Source organism: Suncus etruscus, chromosome 15 (assembly GCF_024139225.1).
Source record: "Suncus etruscus isolate mSunEtr1 chromosome 15, mSunEtr1.pri.cur, whole genome shotgun sequence".
Classification (NCBI taxonomy): Eukaryota; Metazoa; Chordata; class Mammalia; order Eulipotyphla; family Soricidae; genus Suncus; species Suncus etruscus.
The window spans coordinates 57146578-57169221 of NC_064862.1; the positions used below are offsets into that span (position 1 = coordinate 57146578).

The 22644-nt window shown below is 51.9% G+C and overlaps 1 protein-coding gene across 2 annotated transcripts; it reads right to left on the reverse strand.

Annotated features, from left to right (window-relative positions):
* Nucleotides 1–370: 370 nt before the first annotated feature.
* GGA2 (golgi associated, gamma adaptin ear containing, ARF binding protein 2) lies at nucleotides 371–21832 on the reverse strand. 2 transcript variants are annotated; one of them, XM_049789124.1, is made up of 17 exons: nucleotides 21692–21832; nucleotides 14773–14857; nucleotides 13538–13613; nucleotides 12628–12726; nucleotides 11998–12121; nucleotides 10142–10245; nucleotides 9306–9386; nucleotides 8674–8811; nucleotides 6233–6314; nucleotides 5497–5622; nucleotides 5175–5297; nucleotides 4919–4947; nucleotides 4660–4790; nucleotides 3506–3657; nucleotides 2646–2815; nucleotides 2163–2273; nucleotides 371–1491 (listed from the first exon to the last, which is right to left on the reverse strand). In XM_049789124.1, the coding sequence occupies exons 1-17, from the start codon at nucleotides 21789–21791 to the stop codon at nucleotides 1381–1383; spliced, it is 1842 nt and encodes a 613-aa protein (XP_049645081.1). In that variant the 5' UTR covers nucleotides 21792–21832; the 3' UTR covers nucleotides 371–1380. The 2 variants fall into 2 exon arrangements, with proteins under 2 accessions (XP_049645081.1, XP_049645080.1); XM_049789123.1 differs by having other exon boundaries at nucleotides 9234–9386.
* Between the last annotated feature and the right edge of the window lie 812 nt (nucleotides 21833–22644).

A 22644-nucleotide genomic window follows, 5' to 3' on the forward strand; every position in this document is an offset into this window, starting at 1 on the left:
AAGATGCTCACTTAGCACCACTGACCTGACCTACTCCATTTCCCCTTTACCATCACCTTCCCTTTCGGCTGTTCCGCCCTTGCTTCCACAAATCTTCCTTAGCACTTCCATAGATGAGCTCCCAAGGTTTTTTTTTTTTGTTTGTTTGTTTTTTGTTTTTGGGCCACACCCAGTAACGCTCAGGGGTTACTCCTGGCTATGTGCTCAGAAGTTGCTCCTGGCTCGGGGGACCATATGGGACACCGGGGGATCGAACCTCGGTCCGTCCAAGGCTAGTGCAGGCAAGGCAGGCACCTTACCTTTAGCGCCACCGCCCGGCCCCGAGCTCCCAAGGTTTAGCATCTTCTTCAGACACAAACGCCACAGCATGTGTTTGCAACACAGGTATTTATTCATTGACTCTACATTCGGGCACCAAGCAAACCACTAAGCTCTGCCTCTGTGCTGCCACCACAGCTCTATTGGAGACTGTGATCGCCAGACCTGAATGATCCCAGGCAGACGCCAAGAGTGACAAGGCCTGACTGGGTGTCACAGCCACACAGGCCTGTATGAGTGCTGCGGAGAAAGCATAAGGACTTAGGCCAGGAGGCAGGTCCCAGCCCAGGCGAGAGGACTCTGACTGAGTAAGGCACGGTGGTGAAGGTCATGGCAGGGCCTCTCTGGTCTAGGGGCAGTCCCTTGCGCTCCATTTCAATTTTCCCCAAACATATGAGAGCAGCATTTGCTAATGGAAATGGAGTCAAGGCCTTTTCTGGCCCCTGAAGCTCTCCTTGGCCCCAAGACCAACCAGCTCCCTCAGAAGTTCCAAGAACAGCAACCAGGGAGCAAACAAGAAATTCAAAGCTGACAAGGGGCAATAGCACAGCAGTAGGGTATTTGCCTTGCACTCGGCCGACCCGGGACAGACCCAGGTTCAATTCCCGGCATCATATATGGTCCCCTGAGCTTGACAGGAGTGACTTCTGAGCATAGAGCCAGGAGTTCTACTCCTGAGCGAGTGTTTTTGGATGTTTTGGGTGTGGCCGGAAAAAACAAAGCTGACAAGGCATGAAGAGAATCAATGAAAAGGAAACAGGATGTGGCAGGCAGACAGACAACTTTGGCTTAGTAAACTCCAGCGTGCAGGAGGGGCACCACCAAGCAGAAGACAGAGAAGGGAGCTGTGGCAGAATCTTCCACACCACCGACACCCCAGGCCTGCCCTACACACATTCATTCATATTCTCTCTCTCTCAGCTCTTCTCTCTCTCCCTCACCCTCTCTCCTCCCCCTAATCAACCCCACAGATAAAGCAGGAAAGGTCAATAGGCTTTTGTGCCTGCAGACTGGAGACTGGAGACATCTCGTTGGGGGTGGGGGTGTCTACAGGATAGTTTCCTAGGAGATGTCCAACAGGAGAGAGGCAGGAAAGTCTTTCACTTCTCCTACTTCGCTGAAAGGCTGCCCGCCCTGGTTGAATGTCAGCTTGTACCTCAACCGGATGGGCTCCTAGGAAAAGACATGAGAAGAAGTGACACAAGTGAGGAGTTGAGTGTGCAGTCTGAGAACACACTTTCAGCCCCCAGCCTGACACCAAGCAGCAGGAGTAGTGCAAGCCATCCCAACTTCCCTGAGGAAACCTAAGACCACCACATCGTGAGCACTGAGGCCAAGACTCTGTGAAGTCTAGACATGCAGGGAGCCAGACAGACATCTTGGAATCTCCCCCCAAACTGCCCATGATAAACGCAGCTGGGAGGCCCCACAGGGAAGCAGGCAGGCCAGACCGCCATTCTCAGGGCTTTGTGCAATGCTCTGCTCGCAAGGGGTTATTTTGGTTTTCTTTTGTTTTAGTTTTTGGATTACACCAGGTAGTATTCAGGGCTTACTCCTGATTGTGTACTTAGAGATCACTCCTGATAAACTCAGGAAACATACAGGATGCCAGGGATTGAACCTGGGTTAGTCACATGCAAGGCAAGCACCCTCCCTCCTTAGGATATTGCTCTGGCCCCATGATGCCCACTAGGCCAGCCTGCCACCCATCTACTGCCCATAGCCACAGGCAAGCACTGTCGACCAAACAGGAGTTTGAAGTAAGACCTCGACCCTTGTCCTTATACCATCCAAGGACCTCTCAGATATCAGGACCGCCCCTAACCCCCAACACTGGAACATACTCTGTGTGGATTGTCCAGCAACAGCAACTGTGCGATGACAGCCGGCGGTGTGAGAGGACTGAAGGCCGGCAGCTTGGAGTTAGATGCTGGCTGCAGCTTCACACGCATGGACTGTGGAGAAACACAAAGATGCCTGCTGAGCCTCTGTAGCATGGAATAAGGGAATAATCACCTTCCCTGAAACCCTGAAGACTCTTCCCTCCACAAGCTGGCTTCTGAGTGGCATTGAGGGCCAGGGCAAACCTCAGAAATAAAAAATTCTTTATTTTTGTGGGGGCAGGAGACAGCACACCTGGCAGTGCTCAGGATTTACTCTGGGCTCTGTGCTCAGAAAATCACTCTGGGTGGGGTACAGGAGGATAAAAGCAGGGTCAGCCACTCGTTTTGTCTTAAAGTGCATCGAGTGAAGATTCTGCCCCTTTCATCTACTTTTAGGCAGAAATTTCCTCGCAAAGGACCCCGGCTCAGCATGCAGGGCCTCACCTTTGGCACGGCCACCTGGAATGTAATGTCCCAGATGGGTTGGGGGGCGGTGCTCATCATGGTCAGCAGCAGCACCTGCACCTCTGGGTGGCCAGGGGCACCCGTCTGGGAGAAGTGGAGCAGAATTCGGAATCCATTCCGGTCATACACTGTTACAGGAGGCAGGCTGCCTGGAGGAGGAATAGCCAGCAGGAGGGTAAGCGCCGTCCAGACGCCCATGCATACACTGTCAGCATGGGTGAGCGCTACTGGCTGCCCCCGATGACTTCCAGCCATGCTGAGCATATGGCTGGATTCAGCTGCCACTTCCTGAGGGAGCCACAGGGAGCCTTTCGGTTCTGAGTGAAGGTGAGGAAGCATTTCCTGTTCACTGCAGGAAATACAGCCCATGCTGAACACAAACTGTACTCAGTAGTGGACACAACTCACACATGGGCCCTGTCCTCAGGGTGTGCAAATATCTCACTCCTACACACTGTGCCAATCTGTAAAAGCAATACAATTCTTCAATTTGATGATAGATCATCCCCTTCAGAGGAAGCCCACAGGATTGTGATCTTGGTTTTTGTCTGATTTGCGGTTCTTTTTTTGGGGGAGACACAGAGGAACCCTGACATTTGGAAGGGGCAGGCTGAGGCCAAAGCCAGTAGTGCTCACAAGTTACTCCTGGCTCTGCAGTCAGGAATCACTCCTGGCTGCGTTCAGGGGACCCAATGGGATGCCAGAAATTAAACCCAGGTTGGCCAGAGGCAAGGTAAGACTTTCCCTGCAGTACCCTCCCCAGTTTAGGGGCTATTGCTTCCAATACAGAGTAGGGTAGACTAGACGGGTCAGAGAATCAGGAAAAAAACTCTACTTACTGGGCTTCACCGACTCCAGAGGCACAAACACATGAGCTAGAGGTGTGTTCTGGGAAGATGCAGATGCCAATGGGCCAGCCTCCCAGGCCCAGCCAGGAGAGGACTTAGAGCCGGGGGGCACCTCCCAAGGGATGCTCTTCTGTGGAGAATGGCTGCGGAGACAGAATGACAGCCACGATGCTAGCAGAAGCCAGGGTCAGGGAGTTGGTTCAAGAGCCAAAGGCAGCAGGGGGTGGGGTGGAGGTCCCCTAAACCCCACCAGGAAAGATGCCTAAGGCTAGGGCCAGCTGTAGCCCCCAAACCCAGCAATGTCCATGCATACCTGGTGTTTGATCCTAGTTCACTGTGGCCCCTGGCACTGCCATATGCAGCCCTGTAGTGTGCCCTCCATAAAGGTAATAGTAATAAAGCATGTGAGCTCATGGCACCCGTTAGGATGCGGTGCCAGGATGCTGCAGAGGATGGAGACATGAGGCTACACACTGTTTCAGAAAATGTACTTTCTCTTTATTTCATGAGCCACAGCCTGTAGTGCTGGGATCTACACAAGGCTCCATACTTGGGACTTCTGCCAGGGGAGCTCAGAAGACTGTGGGAGTGAGGATGAAGTCTGGGGAGCCCACAGGAGAGGACAAACCTACAGTCCTCAAAGTCACCCCACCCAGCCCCTCCTGCCAGACATGTCAATGGGTGGATGCTGCAGGTGGTGATACATGAATATGCATCCCAGTTATGCACAAGTTTCTTTCCACATAGAGGACATGACAGGGACATGAGGGGTGGAGGGGACAATGTGTGCCTGGAACCCATCTCTCAGACACTGAGGGAAAAGTCATAATCTGAGGGGCTGGAGCAGTTAACATAGTAGGTTAGGCATTTATCTTGTATGTGGCCAATCTGGGTTTGATCTCTAGCATCCCACAGCTGGGACCTGCAAGCTGGAGCCTAGTTTCCTGAGCCTGCAAGGTGTGATTCCTAAGTGCAGAGTTAGGGGTAACCTCTGAGCACTGCTGGATGTGGCTCAAAAAACAAAACAAAACAAAACAAACAAGCAAACAAAAAACTATAACCTGGAACAAAGCACTCTGAAAGGGAGGGATGGGGACAGCCAGACTCTTAGGGTGTCTCAGTCCTCCCTGTGCCATGATACTCACATGGGCTCTGCAGTTGGCTTTGTCGAGAAGAGATCCAGCAAGTTCCTTTCTGCAGAGGAGCCAGGAGGCTGGCTGGCTGGCAGTGTAGCAACCCTGGGGGCCTCTGCCTTCCTCGAGCCCTGCCCAGAAACCTGTCTGAGTAGGGACGGCTAAGGAAGGCCCCAGAGGCTGGACCAGGAGCCGCAGTCCACTTTCAGAGCCAGAGGCCATGTGTGCCCCGCTCTCAGGCAGCAACACTTCAAAAGAAGAGGGTCCTTACCTTGCTGGTGAGTGGAGCATCACTGATGCCTGTGAGGGGAGAGTGAGTGAGTGCAGGTGCAGTGGGACTCCACCAGGGCCTGACCCTTCTAGAACACGGATGAGCCTGACCAAGTAAGTGCAAAATAAGTAAATTGCTCAGTTCATCCCCAGCCTGCTTGCACTTCAGCGCAGAGGTCCTCTCAGGGTGGCCAGGCTTCCCAGCAGGGCCCCTCTAAGGCATGGACCAGCTCCCCCGAGAGGATCTCCACCTTTACCTAAGGCTGCCAGGTCATGGTGAAGCAAAGAGGGGGCTCTAGTCCCGTCGGGCTCAGATCCACTGTCCATCTCCAGGTCGATCAAAGGGTAGTTCTTGGCACTGTCCGGAGCATTTCCAGGGACTAGGCAGACAGGTTTGGGACAGATGGTCAGGAGGTGACAGGATCCACATAGCACGTTGGCCTCTGGCACCCACAGAGACCTCTCAGGCCACCTGTGACATGCTCCGAGGAACCTCCTCCTTCAGTGGAGTACAGGAGGTCGGGCTTGAGCTGGTAAATGCAGGAGGAGACATCAGGGAGAGGGACCCTCTGCACGTACCTCCGGAGACAGGTAAAGGTTCTCTAGAGCTGGGCACAGTGCTCCCGGAGCTGACTCGACCTTCCACCACCTGCTTGTACAGCAGGACTCCCTGTGTGAGGAGGTCATTGGCCTGAAGAATCTCGGCTGCGGGACAAGAAAACAGTCAGGCTCATCCTACCTCCTGCACTTATTATTACTGATCCATGTATTTCTTTAGTTTGAGGTGGCCACACCTGCGGGTGTTCAGGGGCTACTCAGGGCCTCGGGGTTAAAAAAAAAGCGCTAAATGCTTGAGGGGTTTTGTTTGCTTTGGGGTTATACCTGGTGATGCTCTGGCTCTGCTCAGGGGATTAGATGGGATGCCAGGAATCGAACCCAAGCAGGGCGCAAACTAGTCAAGAACCTTATCCACTGTACTATGGCTCCGGCCCCCATACAAAATGGCTTTTTATGGGTTTCCAGGTATCAGAACTTCCCAGTGCCCCTTCCTTCTGCCACCTTCAGGAAACCAAAGTGTACCTGGACACAGCCAAACCTGCTACCACTGTGACACAACCCTCCAGGGCCTCCCAGGTACCTCACTCCTGCCCAGCACCCCTGGCCCCCACATAGTCAATTCACTTCTTCCACTCTTAGCCTGGGCTGAGTCCCGGCTGAGGCTCAGATCTTTCTGGAAGTCAACCCAAGCCCACACAGACCCTGCACTCTCTCACATCCAATGTTCCCAGACCCTCTGCTCTGGTCTAGGCCATACCCAGCGCAGCGTCATCATCTGTGGTATCGCTAGCCAGACGGAACAGGGTGGGCCGAAGCTTCTCACAGCGCTCATAGACCTCCTGGGGGAGAAGAGGGCTGTGGTCAGTGGGGAGAAGGGGTGGGGGAAGTCTGCACAGACCCCACCACCACCACAATTAAAAGGGAAGTGAAGCTCTGGGCCAGAACCGGGTGATCTGCAGGAGAGCTCTTTAGTAGCAGCACTGCAGACCATAGTGCCTGAGAGGAAAAAGAGATAGTGGGTCACCACTGAGGCAGCTGAGGCAGGAGGGAAGGAGGAGATGTGGTGGAGGGACAGGTGCTTCAACATTGTACTACTGAAACTTGGTCACGAAGAACTTGGCAACTGTACTTCACAGTGAGTCAATAAATGTGTGTGTCAAGTGAGTTCAGAATTATCAAGAAGAGGGCCCGGAGATATAGCACAGCGGCATTTGCCTTGCAAGCAGCCGATCCAGAACCAAAGGTGGTTGGTTTGAATCCCGGTGTCCCATATGGTCCCCCGTGCCTGCCAGGAGCTATTTCTGAGCAGACAGCCAGGAGTAACCCCTGAGCAATGCCGGGTGTGGCCCAAAAACCAAAAAGAAAAAAAGAATTATCAAGAATACTGAAAGCATTCTTCTTGAGGATCAGAAATAAAGGAACTCTTTTTCACTGTTGGGGAGAATGTTATCTGCTTTAGCTCTGTGGAAGTTAGTCATGGACACTTCTCCAAAAAGAATAAAAATACCCATAATAAGAATAAAAAAATAAATAAGTGTGTGTGTGTGCACGTGCGTGCGCGGTTTGTTTTTTATTTTTTGGGGGGGGGGAGCCACACCCAGCGGTGCTCAGGGATTATTCCTGGTTCTGCACTCAGGAGCCTGTGCTCAGTCTTCTGCACTCAGAAGACTTGGGGGACCATACGTGATGCTCGTGATCAAGCCGAGGTCAGGAGCATAGAAAGCAAATGCCCTATCTCTCCAGTCTCTCAATAAATAAGTCTTTCTTTTTCTTTAAAAAAAAAAAAAAAAAAGAGGGCCCGGAGAGATAGCACAGCAGCGTTTGCCGTGCAAGCAGCCGATCCAGGACCAAAGATGGTTGGTTCGAATCCCGGTGTCCCATATGGTCCCCCATGCCTGCCAGGAGCTATTTCTGAGCAGACAGCCAGGAGTAAACCCTGAGCCTTGCCAGGTGTGGCCCAAAAACCAAAAAAAAAAAAAAAAAAAAGAAAAGAAAAAAAAAGCTGTCCAGGCGCTGAAGCGATAGTGCAGAGGTACAGCATTTGCCATGTACGAGGCTGACCCAGGATAGACTGGGTTCGTCCCCAGTGTCCCATATGGTCCCCAGAGCCAGGAAGAATTTCCAAGCGAAGAGCCAGGAGAGGAGTAACCCCCGAGCGTCACCAGGTGTGGCCCAAAAGCCAAAAACAAAACAAAAAAGGCTGTCTCAGCACATCACTGCAGTTCTAGAGCAACAATACAGTGGGGAGAGTACTTGCCTTGCACACAGCTAGCCTAGGTTTGACCCTGGCATTCCATACAATCCCCAAGCCTGCCAGGAGTGATTTCCAAGCGAAGTCAAGAATAACTTCTCAGGCCAGAGAGATAGCACAGAAGGGCATTTGCTTTGCAAGCAGCTATCCAGGATGAACCTGGGTTCGATCCCCAGCATCCCATATGTCCCCCAAACCAGGAGTTATTTCTGAGCGCATATCCAGGAGTAACTCCTGAGTGTCATCGGACGTAGCCCCAAAAGCAAGAAGAAAAAAAAAAAAAAAAAGACTGGGAAACCAGGCATCTGGAACATGCCTAGTAAGGAGAACCCCGACCTAGTTTCACCTCTCCTCAGTTAGCCCAAGTACACGTTCACTGCCGCACCACCCTCAAGACTACTGCACAATGAGGTCACAATTACCTTCATGGCCATGTGTGCAGCTCCCACACCACCAACCCTGCTGCCCAGCACTCCTTAGCTCACACCTCAGCCTCCTCGCCCAGACCCAGAAGAAACTGCGCCCCCCCCACCCCCCCACCCCCGTCTTGGGTACTCTTGCCCCTAGATGGACCATAAGATGAAAATTCTCGCTCTATATCCTATATACTCTCGCCCCTATATCCCCATAAAATGAAGATTCTCACTCTTTGTGTCACATTGTCTGGACGGGTGACCCGAGAAAGAATTAAATCTCTTGCTGACAGCCAGATTCTGGGGCTCCCCAGACACTCAAGGAAACAGAACAGAGAGGCACATCCTGGCAGGCATGGTGCATCCTTGGGCAGGAACTACTCACTCTGAGGGGCACTCAACAGGGTCCCCTGCGGCCTGAGGTTTGGGGAACAAGTTCCTGCCCAGACCTACCCCACCTCTGGGCATTTGCAGGAAAATAGGAGCACAAAGACTTTGTGGGGTGAAGGACACAGCTTCACTCTGGGGACCCACCTGCAGAGCCTCCTGGTCGGGAGGCGCATGGCTGGGCTTGCGGTACATGTTCAGCATCTCCTGCAGCACTTGCACGTGGCTCCTCACCTCCTCCACCGCACCTACCCGCTTCGACACCTTCTCCGACTTCTCCTGCTCCTGGGAGAAGGAATATGCCAGGCAGAGTGAGTGTGTGTGTGTGTGTGTGTGTGTGTGTGTGTGTGTGTGTGTGTGTGTGTGTGTGTGTGTGTGTGTGTGTGTGTGTGTGTGTGTGTAGGGGGAGGGCCAGGGACACTGTTCGTGGGGGTGCTCACTGCGTAAGAAAGGAGGCTCAATGCCCCAAATTCATGGGAAGGCCAGTATAGACCCTCTGAATGCTGAGAAAAATCACAGCCTCTACTCTGAACCACGAGCACAACCAGCCCCCAGGCTCTGCCTGGCCTTCCTGTACGCAACACACCAGAGACTCTTGGATGCCTGTGCAATTCCTCAGCCCCAGAGGAGCCCATTAGGACGCACAAGAGTTTTTGGGAACCCGGAATGGCTCTTGGTAATGGGCATCACACCCTCCCGCCGCTCACCCACACTGAAGTGCAGGCACTGTCACCTCCCTCTCGCCTATCCCTCATGTGGGCCCAGAGGCACATGCCCACCTCTTTCACCAAGCTCTTGATCAGCTGGTTTGCTGCCTGCAGGTCCTCAGGGTGGCTGCTCTTCAAGAGTCGTGTCAGAAGCTACCAAGAGAATAGCAGGACAAAGTGAGGCGCAGTGGGACCTGGTATGCGCTGGCACCACACACCAGGCAGGCGGGATTAGCGCTGGGCATCAGTGGGGCCCCTCCTGGACCGGACCATGCACTTTGATGCAGTAGGCAACAAGGGAGCACATACATGGCTAGAAGCAGGCCTGGAATGACACTGATCACAATGTGAACGAGCCAGAACTGACCAAACCCACTGCCCTGGAGGAAGAGGGACAGCATGGGGCACAAGCTCTTGGTCAGCAACTGGGTTTAATCCCTGGCACCCACATGATGCCCTGAGCACCATGTGACCCCCCAAACAATCAAAAACCTCCACCAGTGCCATAGGTGGTGCTCAAAGGCACTCCATTGACCCACAGGACATGACCTACAATGGTTTGCTTATTTTTGTTCTGGGGCTACACCCAGAGGTACAAGGATCAATCCTGTCACTGTGCTGGGGTCACTGAGCCCCCTGAGCCTGTCCCTAGTGCAGGCATAGGTCTCAACACTTTTCTTCCCCCTTCTGGTTCATCCTGACATCTAAGCAGTGACAGCTCTAGTTGAGGCCTGGTTTACAGGCCCTGGAACAGATCTCAGGGCCCCCAAAGAGTAGCCCTGCCCATCCTCTCCCACCTAGACACACAGGCCGGGAGCCCCTCCTGGGCATCAGGGCAGGGTCCACCATCCCCTCACTCTGCTCTCCTGCTCCCTGTCCCTGACAGAAGTTGTCTGTCAAAGCCTCACCTTGGACTTCTCCTCATCTGCATCGAAGATGGAGCTCTTGGGCCAGGGAGAAGGTGGGGGCAAAATTCTGTCCATTGGCAGTTTTGGGTCCTGCTTTATGATTCCTGAAACAGGCAGTTCACAAGGTGAAGTAGCTGCTGGGAGGCCCATGGCAACCGCAGGCCCAACACGAGGCCTGGAAGCAGGACAAGACACGAGCATCTTCCAAGTAACAGCAGAGACAGAGCCTTGGTGGCAGTCATGGGTCTGAGTCCTAATACCACCAATGGTTCTGGGATGGGTCAGATCACCCAGGCCTCCCCTAAACGTCTCTGTGATCCCCACAATTTATGTACCCTGTGCAGGGAGAATAGATGGCAGGACCCGAAGGGACATGACTCCCACCCACATGCACCCAAAGGTGGGAGCAGAGGTACTGAAGACCCTATAGCAAGGGGACAGAAAGACACTGAACAAGCAACTGGCCTGAGATCTCAGGAGGAACAGTGCTCCAGGATGGGTCCAGGACACTGAACCAGCTCAAACCTTTGAGTACTTTTTGTTAATACTCACAAGTTCATATAAGATGCCAGGGATTGAACCCTGGTAAGCCATGAGCAAGGTGATGCCCTCCCCACTGTGGTTCACTCAGAACCCATTTTGTGAAAATTTTGCAGGCTGGTGTGAACCTATAAGACACATGGGGCCCCTGACTCCTGCTGGCCAAGAAAGAAAGAGGAAGCCCTGGGGTGCCCTCCACAATGTGCTCCCTCTACGTACACCCGAGACAAGAATCTGGGAGTGTTGGTTTTTTGGCCCACACCCGTCAGCAATTAGGGGTTACTCCTGGCTCTGCACTCAGAAATTGCTCCTGGCAGGCTTGTGGGACCACATGGGATGCCAGGGATCAAACCATCCCTGGTCCATCCTGGGTTGACTGTGTGCAAGGCAAATGCCCTACTGCTATACTATTACTCCAGCCCTGAATCTGAAAGTGATATTGTAGGGCCAGAGAGGGCACTTGTTTTGCATGCAGTTCACCCAGGTTCTATTTATACAGGATCTCCTATGGCCCACAGAGTACCGCCAGGAGTGACTGCTGAGCACAGTTAGTGTACTAGTATACCTCCCTGCCCCCAAATTAAATAAAGTAAAAAGCAAACCTGGCCCCTTGGGAGAGTGGTGAAGTGAGTTCCAGGCCCCAGCTGAGTGGCCCCAATCCTGTCTAGCACTCAGGACAGAGTCCACCTGAGCCCAAAGCAAATAAGAGCATAGGCAGTGGCTCCTAGGCAATGAGACGGATCTTCCCAAAGGGTCAGGACAAAGGACCCCAGAACTGAGAGCAGCAAGTCTTCAGCTCTTCAATTTGCCTACTCTCAAAGCACTGCACCCTGGGAGTGCCTTGTGAACTGGGGATAAGAAGGAGACAGAAATTACCGTGTGTGTGTGTGTGTGTGTGTGTGTGTGTGTGTGTGTGTGTGTGTGTAGGGAAACAGAAACTACCACCCTGTTCTGTGTGTGTGTTAGGAGGGAAACGTGTGTGTGTGTGTGTGTGTGTGTGTGTGTGTGTGTGTGTGTGTGTGTGTGTGTATGTAATGGCCCTCAATATGTGTGTGTAAAGGCCCTCAATTCGGGGCTGGGCGGTGGTGCTAGGGGTAAGGTGCCTGCCTTGCCAGCACTAGCCTAGGATGGACCTCGGTTCGATCCCCCAGTGTCCCATATGGTCCCCCAAGCCAGGAGCGACTTCTGAGCGCATAGCCAGGAGTAACCCCTGAGTGTCACTGGGTGTGGCCCAAAAACCAAAAACCAAAAAAAAAAGGCCCTCAATTGTCTCAGCCAGATGTGTGATTTGACTTCAACTCTGAGGCAGCACAGACCTTGCTTTTTCAGCATCTGGTAAGCATCCCGGATCTTCATGTCCTCTGGGAACCACACAGTCCAGCTGTAGAGGATCTCGATGACTCTGCCCTTCACCATGTCTGTGCTCCAGGACCCCAAGTACTAGAACAGAAGGGAGGACTTGACAGGGAGCCTGACAGAGCACCCACACGATTGTTTGTTGTCGAGGGTGATGGCACAAACTCAGGGCACTGCACAAGCAGCCATCCAGCCCAGCTCAGTCAGAGCCAAGTTATCGACTTTCAAACGAGGGGAATGGGAAAGGGAAGAAGTTGGATCCACGGCAGCCACTACCACCGGCTTTGTGTTCAGGTGTCACTCCTGGCAGTGCATAGGGAAAATTTACATAGTCTCAGGAGTCTGAACCCGGGTTGGGAGTGTGCAAGGCCAGAGCCTCATATCTCTCTGACTCTCCAACACTTTAGAGAAGGCCTACCAGGGGCTGGAAATAAAGAGTACAACAGGTAGTCAGGGGGCAGGGGCTCGATTCCAGGCACTCCAGTGACGCCTGGGCGTATAGAGCCAAGAGTAAGCCCTGAGCACTGCCGGGGTAGACCAGAAACAGATGAATGGGAAGAGAATAAAGGGGATATGCGGGGGGCACTCACCTTGGGGGACAGCACCTTGATGAGCTCATTCAGGAAGCGGAACTTGGCCACCTCATTATGGAACTTCTCCCCACAGTAGTTCACACACGTCTCTAGTACCTGCACGGGCACAGGATCCTGTGAGATGGGGAGTCCCCAGGCCCATGGCACCAGGACTCAAATCTGAAGTGCAATAGCAGAAACTGTGGTGAGTTCCCTCAAAACAGACCACAAAGAAAACATGTGTCCTGTGGTCACCGGTGGGCTCATATTCAGTAGGGGGTGATCTGAGCTCACCCATCCATGTCGAGGTGACACTGTCACAGACCAAATCCATCCTCATAGTCTCCAAGTGGGGCTTAGTCTTCCTCTGCTAGTGCCTGAGTAGCCGTGCTGGACCTGCTCACAGTGCCACTGAGTCGTGAAAAATTCCAGAATATGAGGCCAGAGCATAGGACAGATCAGATGGCACTTAGTCAGGCTTGATCCTGGCATCCCCACGGCCTTCCTGAGCCCAACAGGAGTGATTCCTGAGTGAGCACACCAGGTAGAGGCCAAAGACAAAAATAAAAAAAAATTTAAAAAAAAGAGAGAAAAATTAAAAAACCCATCAAAGAATAACAAAAAAACCCTGGATTTTCTCTTGAAAAGCAAGAAGTTCCAGCAATCTGGGCCCCAAGTGCAGGTATGGGGTATCATCTCAGGAGGTACGTGTTCTTTGAGGGGGTCCCGTTCTAGCCCCACTATACCCTGTTATCAGCCACATCTGAGAGGGGAAGAAAAGAGACCTTCCTCTCTCTCTCTTCTGAGGAAGAATATCCTATCCAGTTTATTCTCCAGAGAAGAGGGTGCTACCACTTGCAGGCTTTCTTAGGCCCTCCCAGGGCCCAGCGCCCTGTGGGTCAAGCCAGGAAGGAAGAGGTGGACTCACCATTAAGGCGTACAGAGCTTCCTTCTCCTGCGGAGACTGGATCTTGTGTGCAAGCAGCCAGGGGGCCTGTGTGGGGCTAAGGATGGGAACAGAGAGAGAGAGAAAAGAGAGTCGGGTCGGCCCAAGGAGGTGGGGCCCAGGCTGCCTAATCTCAGCATGGAGGGGTCTGTGTGACCACCAAGAGACCAGGACTGAGACTCACTCCCATCCTTCTGCAAGGAGAGCACTGAGACCATCCTCTGGCTCAGCACCCCAGACCCTGCCACCTGGCCAAGCCATAGTCAGTGTCCGCACATGTATGGAAGCATGGAAGAGCAGTCCAGGGTTGACCATGCATCAGAAACAATCAGGAAACAACACACAAAAATTCTTAGAGATTTAAAAACTCTGATAACATAAGAATATGTGGGTTTCATAGCAGCCTCAGTGACGCAATTCTTTGGTTCCTATCTGGAAGCTTTGGAAACAGAATACAACAAAACCTTTTCCTGCTCTGTCATAAGACTGGCTGCAGGGGCCAGAACAGTGGTGCGAGCTATAAGGCGTCTGTCTTGCATGCACTAGCCTAGGCCAGACCGCGGTTCGATCCCCTGGCATCCCATAGGGTCCTCCAAGACTGGCTGTAGGGACCAGACAGGCAACCCTTATCTTACACACATCTGACCCAGGTTCAATCCCCAGCCCTACATATGGCTCCCAACCCCACCAGATTTGTTCCCTGAGTATAGTGTCAGGAATGATTCCTGAGCACCAATAAGTATGACCTCAAAACAAAAACAAAACAAACTATAAAAAATAGTGTGGCAGAGAGGGTACTTGCACATGGCTGGCAACCCAGGTTTGATCCTTGGTACCGCATATGGTCCCCAATCCCCACCAGGAGTGACCCCCAAGCATAGTCAGGAGTGAGTCCTGAGCACCACTGGGTCTAGCCTAAATACTATCTCTCGGGGGCCAGAGAGATAGTACAGCAAACAGGCTGCAAAGCCAAGAGTAAGCCCACATCAGCAAGTGTGGCCCAAAAACCAAAATAGTAGTAATAATGATAACAGTAATAATAGTAGTAGTAATACCCTTTTAGAAAAAAAGGAAAAATTAAATAAAAAGTAACTATGCCGACTTTTTTGTTTAAAAAACAAACACATGGTTAGTTATTTCTAGAAGAGAAACAACATTCTCAGTAGATAAAGAAGCCCAGCCATGGAAGGTATCCCAGAAGTCAGAGGTTGCCTTACCCACTGGGGTCAGTGTTCACTTGCTCACAGAAGTTTTGGATTGCTGACCAATCCTGCTCTGGGGTGCTTGGGTCTGTGGCTTTATCTGCCAAAGAAATGAAAAGGAAAAGAAGGCAACATGAAGAGGGCCTGGCCGTGAGTGTTCCCACTGAGGGCAGCAGTTATCCCCACACAACCATCCCCACCAAATTCCACTCATACCCTCCTACTCCTCACAGTTCTCCCCAGGCCTTCCTCTCCCTCCTTAGAACCTGTACTCACTCTGCCCCTCTTACTATGGGGATCCCTTGGGATGGGACCAGTGTTCGCCTCCTAGATGCGAAACCCACATCTAGACTTGTTCTCACTCCAGCACACCTCATGCTTTTCTCATGGACTTATTATTCTTTTGCTTGCTTGTTTGTTTTTGTTTTGGGGCCACACCTGGTGGTACTCAGGGGACCATTTGGAATGCCGGGGATTGAATCTGGGTTGGCTGTGTGTGCAAGGCAAACATTGTGCTATCGCTCCAGCCCCAGGACTGTTTTTTGACTTTTTTGTTTGTTAAGTCACACAGTGCTAAGAGATCATGTAGTGCCAGGCTCAAACTTGAGCCTCCTATATGCAAAGACTGTGCTAGGACCAGAGAGCAAAAAAGGGATGAGGAGTCACAGAAAAGTTGTGTTTAGATCACCTCATTCTCTCTCTGATCCACAGGGAAGGATTGTAGAATAAAAGGAGAGAATATCTAAATTAGAGTTCAGTACAGAGGCTGAGAGATAGCACAGTGGATAGAGTATGTGATTGATCTGGTTCACCCCTAGCACCACATATGTTCCCCCAAGGAGTATTCAGGGGCCAGAGCAATAGTACAGTGGGTAAGGTGTTTGTCTTGCTTGCGGTCAACCTGGGCTGATCTTTGACGTCCTACATGGTCCCCCCAAGCACCACCAGGAGTGGTTCCTGAGTGCAGAAATAGGAGTGACCCCAGTACCACTAGTGACCACTAGTACTCTAGTGCTTAAAAAAAAATCTGACTTTCTTTTTCACAAGAGATATTTCTGTTGTTGTTTTGTTGGAGAGGCCACACCTAGTAGTACTCAGGAGTTACTCCTGGCTCTGTGCTTAGGAATTACTTCTGGCGGTGTTCAGGGAACCATACGGGATGCTAGGGATTGAACTTGGATTGGCCGCGTGCCAGGCAAACTCCCTCATTGTATTACTGCTCCAGCCCAATTGTTGTTGCTGTTGCTTTTAATTTTGGAGCCACATTAAGCAGTACTCACAGCTACTCCTAGTTGCTCCTGGAGCTTGAGGAACCATGGGATACTAGAACTTGAAATTGAACCTCCCGCAAGTAGTCTACATATCCGAGCCTGCAGAGCCATCTTGGGCCCCACTGGCCCAATTTTCAATCACTAGGATTCGGTCAAGGTATGTATTCAGCCCACAAACACTAACAATGATAACTATGGCTGTGCTTTTATATGGAACATGCTATGCACTAGACCCAGTTTCCCAAACATCTGTGCCTGTAACGTCACAAAACAGCTGACATGGGGGCTGTGATCTCTTCACAGGTGAAGAAATCTGCCTGGCCACAAAGGCAGCAAGTCAAAGAAACCAAAATCGCTTCCCACAAACCTCCCGAGTGAGAGGCCTTCCCACTGGGGGGGCTGGTTTCCTTGCCTTTCTGGACACTGGGTCTCGGCTCCAAAAGCTGGAAGGTCCACTTGGGCCCTCGGACAGACAGAACAAGAAATGCACCTTTTCTGGGAACCCAGCAAGCCCAGGAGACACTGATTCTAAAATGGGGTCCCAGGTACACAGTCTGAGTGCTCAGACAGACACAGAAAATGACCCCAGAGGTCTAAGCATGCAGGCAGACACAAGGTGTGGCTAAGGGGATGCTGGCAGGATCCCAGCTCTGCTTCTCGGGTGCTCTAGGACACCCCCTGGGGATGGTTTCTGCCTCCCAGAAGGAACACTCCTGTATCTGCCTAAAAAAGGAACATCTCAGCAGGAGGCACAGGAGGGCCGAGACTTTCATGGCCAGGCCTGAACTGGCTTCCGGACCCTGTGGCCTTGGCAGAAACCCTGAGCCCCCTTCTCTGTGCAGGGTCCTGCTTGAGTCACCCATCACCTCAGGAGAGACCCAGGCCCACCACAAGGCATCAACTGGGCCCCAAGAGAAAGAAAGACTACAGAAAACCCCCATTTTCCCAGTAAAGAAACTTGTACCAAAGTGTTTCACAAGGCTTACAGCAGTTGTGCTACACACAGCCCTTCTGTTTCAACACCCGGCACATGTGACCCCCTCAAGCCCACAGGGAATGACCCCTGAGCACAGAGCCAAGAATGACCTCTGACCACAGAGCCAGGAATGACCCCTGAGCAGAGCCAAGAGTGACCCCTGAACGCAGATCCTGGAGTGGCCTCTGATCATTAGATCCAGGAGTGAACCCTGAACACCGACCTGCGAGTGCTCCACATCAAAAGTGTCCCATGGTGGAGCCCTTGGCTGCTTTGTTCCCCTGAGAGGTACCAGCCCTGCATCCCAACACACACTGGAGAGGATCTACCCCACTTCCAAGCTCTAAGCAGAGGAGAAACACTGGGGCAAGGCAGGACACATATTGGGGAGTGTGTCCAGGTGAAAGAAAAGGTGTTTGAACTGTCTTGGACCCAGAGACCAGGATGTAGCTCACCTGGCACAGGGAGGGTGGGTAGACGCTGTATCAGGATGAAAATAAACTGGACGGGAGGTTCCACAGTTTCCTGAGGCTGCTCTTGAGGCAGCCACACCCCTACAAGGGGTCTCAGATCCCCCCCTGTCCATTCCCTGAGCAGGCCCAGCTATGCTCTGCCTCTCACCAAGCCTAAAGGCAATCAGAGCTGATGCCAGGCATGTGTTTATGTGGATTTACACTTGTTCCCATTGAAGATTTTCACTCTTCTGTTTCAGTAGGCATCTGCCTCGACTCGAAGCAAGACTGCAGGCAGCTCAGAGCCCCCTCAACTCCCAGGATGCCTGGGTGCTAATCCCATCTCTATATACATACATACCCCTTCAACTCCAATCACACTGTGACACATACACCATACCACCAAGACACATTTCTGAGGTTCAAAAGAACCTCTTAAAAGCTGTTTGTTGGGCCGGGCGGTGGCGCTAAAGGTAAGGTGCCTGCCTTGCCTGCGCTAGCCTTGGATGGACCACGGTTCGATCCCCCGGTGTCCCATATGGTCCCCCAAGCCAGGAGCAACTTCTGAGCGCATAGCCAGGAGTAACCCCTGAGCGTTACCGGGTGTGGCCCAAAAACAAACAAACAAAAAAAAAACAAATAAAAGCTGTTTGTTTTTGTTTTGGGGGCCATACTATGCAGTGCTCAGGAGTTATTCCTAGCGTTGCACTCAGGAATCACTCCTGGCAATGCTCATGAAGTCAGATACTAGGGATCGAACCCAGGTCAGGTGCATGCGAGGTAAATGTCTTCCCCACTGTCCTATGGCTCTGGCCTCCCCATGTCCACTCGTAGCTTGCTTATTGTACTAGTATCTCAATCTCCACATCGCAGATGTCAGGGAAGAATCTGGGAATGGCTCTAGAGAGAAAAGAGGCTCATTTGGACACTCAGAGAGCCCAGCTGCTTGGGGAGCCTGAGTGGGGCCTGGCCTGCAGCCCAGTGCATGAGGCCTGCCCAGGACGGACACCTACTCCCCCCATCCTCCCCAACTCTGCTTCACCATGTCTCGAATTTCACTGCCTGATCCAACCTCAGGCCCAAAACACTACCCAAAAGCATTGGGGGGTGAGACAGGGCTACAACTAGCAGTCTTCAGAACTTATTCCTGGCTCTGTGCTCAGGGATCTGTGCTAGGGATCCAACTAGGGTTGGCCACATACAAAGCAAACACTTTAACCCTGGACTATCTCTCCAGCTCCTATTCAAACACCTTTTCAAATTTTCTTTTTTGGAGGAACCACTCCAGTGGTGCTCAGAGGACCATATGGGATGCTGGAGATTGAACCCAAGTCAGCCATGTGCAAGGCAACTGCCCTACACATTGTAGTGTCTTTCTGGTACCACAAAATTTATTGTTTACATCCATGGTTACAGTTCAGAAGATGAGGTCTGCACTTCTTCAAATGCTTGATACCCCCTAATACCTCCAATGAACTACCAATCACACACACACTCCCGAACACCTTCAATTCCTCCATGTGTCTGCCTGGTCTTGGGCCACTCCTAGTTCCCTGCCTGAGTGGCACTCCCAGCCGTAATGAAGACTGAACTGGGGGCTCCCATGTAGAAAGCCTGTGATCCCCACAAGTCCCATGGGGCACTCAGAGTCCAGGGCTTTGGGGGCCAGATAGAGTTATAGTACAGCAAGGAACTTGTCCTGCTGATCTGGGTTCAAGCCCCAGCAGAAAGAAGTGATTCCAGAACACAGAGCCAGAAATAAACCCTGAGTACCACTGGGTGTAGTCGCTCAAGAATAATTAACAAAAATCAGAATCCAAAGCATTTGCTTTGCTGTGTGCCTGTCCCCTGATTGTTTTTTATATGTTTTAATTCCCTCTACCATTTCACTGTTACAGTGAAGGAGGCCACATGCATGCCAAGATCACATCACAGTCCAGAAGGACAGCTGTGCTAACACTCTCGCCTCCTCCAAAGGTTTGTTGTTTGCCTGAGCAGTGAGCACTAGTCACAGCACACATGTGCTGGCTCTGCTGGGACCTTGGGATCAGAGTGGGACTCACTCAGGCTCACCATGAACAACCTCCTCGATCCCTTCCAGCTGCAGCTCTCACAGAAAGGAACACCATTCCTTTATTGTGGCTAACCTGGAAGTGCTTTCAGCCCCAGCGAATAAAAACAGCAGATCTCATGCGGTGCACCTGGATTTTGAATGCAGGACCACAAGCTGCACTGCAGGCGCTCCCAGCCCCTCTGCAAGACCATGAGGCCCGCTCTGCAGTGTTTCCAAAACCCAATCTCCCCAAGCCCCGCCTGTTTTTGCCTCTCCCTCTCCCACTCAGCACACATGGCTGCAGAGGATGCTCTTAACAGAAACCTCTGGGGAATCTCTGGTGGAAATGCCAATCCTCCTCCAGACTGCAGATTGAAATATAGACTCCTAGGGCTAGAGAGAGTAGAGCTCCAACAGCAATCGGCTCGGACATGGTCCATCCGGGTCTGACCATGATACTACATTTAGTTTCCAAAGCCTGGCCAAAAGTGGCCCCAAAGCACAGAGGCAGGAGTACTGTAAGTCCCAGCAGTATAGCTGTGTACTCTGTCTCTATCTCTCTTCTTGTTTTGTTTTAGGGTCTCCTACACATACTCACTCTCTTTTCTTGTTTTGCTTTAGGGTTACACACATTCTCTCTCTCTCTCTCTCTCTCTCTCTCTCTCTCTCTCTCTCTCTCTTTCTCTTTCTCTCTCACATTCTCTCTCTCTTTCTCTCTCACATTCTCTCTCTCTTTCTCTCTCACATTCTCTCTCACATTCTCTCTCTCTCTCTCTCTCTCTCTCTCTCTCTCTCTCTCTCTCTCTCTCTCTCTCTCTCTCTCTCTCATATGTTTGTTTTGTTTGGGGCCACACCCAGTGGTGCTCAGAGTTTACTCCTGGCTCAGCTCTCAGCAATCGAAAGATCTTATGTGATGCTGGAAAGTGAAGTAAGGTTAGCTGCCTGCAAGGCGCATGTCCTACCCATTGTACGGTTGTTTGGTCCCTATATAAACTCCTTTCTGTAGCAAAACCGATCAGCAAAACAGACCTTTCTGTCTGTTCTCTCTGGGGGGTTTTGCTCTGAGCTGACTTCTTAGATTGGCTCAGGCAGGACCCAGCACTTCCAGATAAGTTTGGTGCTCTGAAATGCCCTCACTTCCATTAGCCACTCCAAAGCTCTTTCTCCTGGGACAATGTTCAATGTTAAATGACTATCACCACACACTTTTAAACAAACACTCTGTTACCCCTCCAGACTCTTCAAGTGAGTTATTTATAACCAGGCTCTCTTTGTCAGCTTGGACCCACTAAACAAACACACACATACAGCTCCAAGGCCAGCACCCAGTAGAGAATATATAACTGTGAATACACACACACACACACACACACACACTCACACTCACATACAGCTCCAAGCCAGCACCCAGTAGAGAATATATAACTGTGAATACACACACACACACTCACACTCACATACAGCTCCAAGCCAGCACCCAGTAGAGAATATATAACTGTGAATACACACACACACACACACACTCACACTCACATACAGCTCCAAGCCAGCACCCAGTAGAGAATATATAACTGTGAATACACACACACACACACACACACACACACACACACACACACACACACTACATTGAGCATGCCCTGCATTTTTCTTAACCTCAAATTCCCCCCAAAACCTGAAGATGCAACAGGCCCTGAAGATGCAGCAGGCTATCTGTTGTCTGGAACTTACAGAGGGGAAAAGATGCCCAAGTCGGCCAGCGCTGGCCAGTGCCAAATGGACAAGGAGCTTGTTTTTAAAGTCTGCAGCAGCCAAGGCAGAACAGGGAGGACGCTTGCTCTGCACGTGGCTGACCTGGGGTTCGAGATCCCTGGCACCCCACGTTGTCCCCCGCAGCACGGCGGCAGCCCAGGCAAAAGTTAAGGAGCAAGCAGAGCCAGGAGTAAACCCTGAGCACCGCTGGATGTGGCCCCAAATAAATATAAATAATCCAGGCTGCAGTTTTAAGTAGTTTGGGTAGTTGGCTCCCGGCCAAGGAGGCGGACAGATTACAAGGCATCTCTACCCTCAGGGTCCCTGACAGATACTGCCTCTAAGTCGGGGTGAAAAGTGGAGGCACTCTCGGGGTGTCCAGGCCCGGGCGGAGGGCTGCGGGGTCTCACGTGCGGCCCCGGGTACTCACTGAGCCACAGCTCCAGCGCCGCGGCCATCGGCGGGCCCGAGGACCCCGAGGACCCATCGGCCGCTTCGGCCGCCGCCGCCGCCAGCGCAGTCGCTGCCATAGCCGGGACCGGCCGACCCGATGCCGCCGTCCAGCCCGCGGCCGCCGCCGTGTGCGCGCTCCGGGACTGTCGACGCGGCAGGCCCAGGGAGGTACGTGACCGGCGGGGCGGGGCGTCACGTGACCGGCGCGTGGACATCGGCCACGCCCTTTCGGCCTTGGCCACGCCTCCTCCCTGGTATGTCTGGGCTGGGTGGGGGGCAACGGGCGGGCAGTTCCAGCCCATCCGCTACAGGGCTTAAGCTTTTGGACCTTAGGATGGAAATTTGCCTCAGAACAGGTCACGACCATTTGAACTTGAATTTCAGATGTATCTGTTTAGGGGCTGAATTTCTTTAAGTTTTTTTTAGGGGGTGCTCTTTTGGTGCGAAGTAGTTAATTGGGTTTTTGGGGGTCACATCCAAAAATACACAATATATTTAGGAGGCTGGGGTACAGCTCACAAGACAGAATACATATCCAGCTTGTAACCCCTGGGCTTTTGTTCTTGGTGTTATATATATCCTAATACCCCAGCTCAGCTATCTATAGTCCTGGTGGCCCTGAGCATTTCCTGGGTGGCCTGAGCTCTGCAAGGTACTCTCCTCAAATAAAAGAATTAAATGAGGGCATAGATATAACAGTAAGGTAAGGCCTTATCTTACCTTCTCTTAAGAAAGCCCAGGTTCAATCCCCGCCACTACATAGGTTCAATCCTGAGTACCACCGAAGGTCAGTTCTGAGTATAGAGACAGGAACTTCCCTTGAGCACTACTGGGTATGGTCCAAAGCTCCCCCAACAAGGACAAGGAACCTTTTTTTTTTTTTTTAAATGGCATGTTATCTCAGTAAATCTAGCTACACACAACTTATTG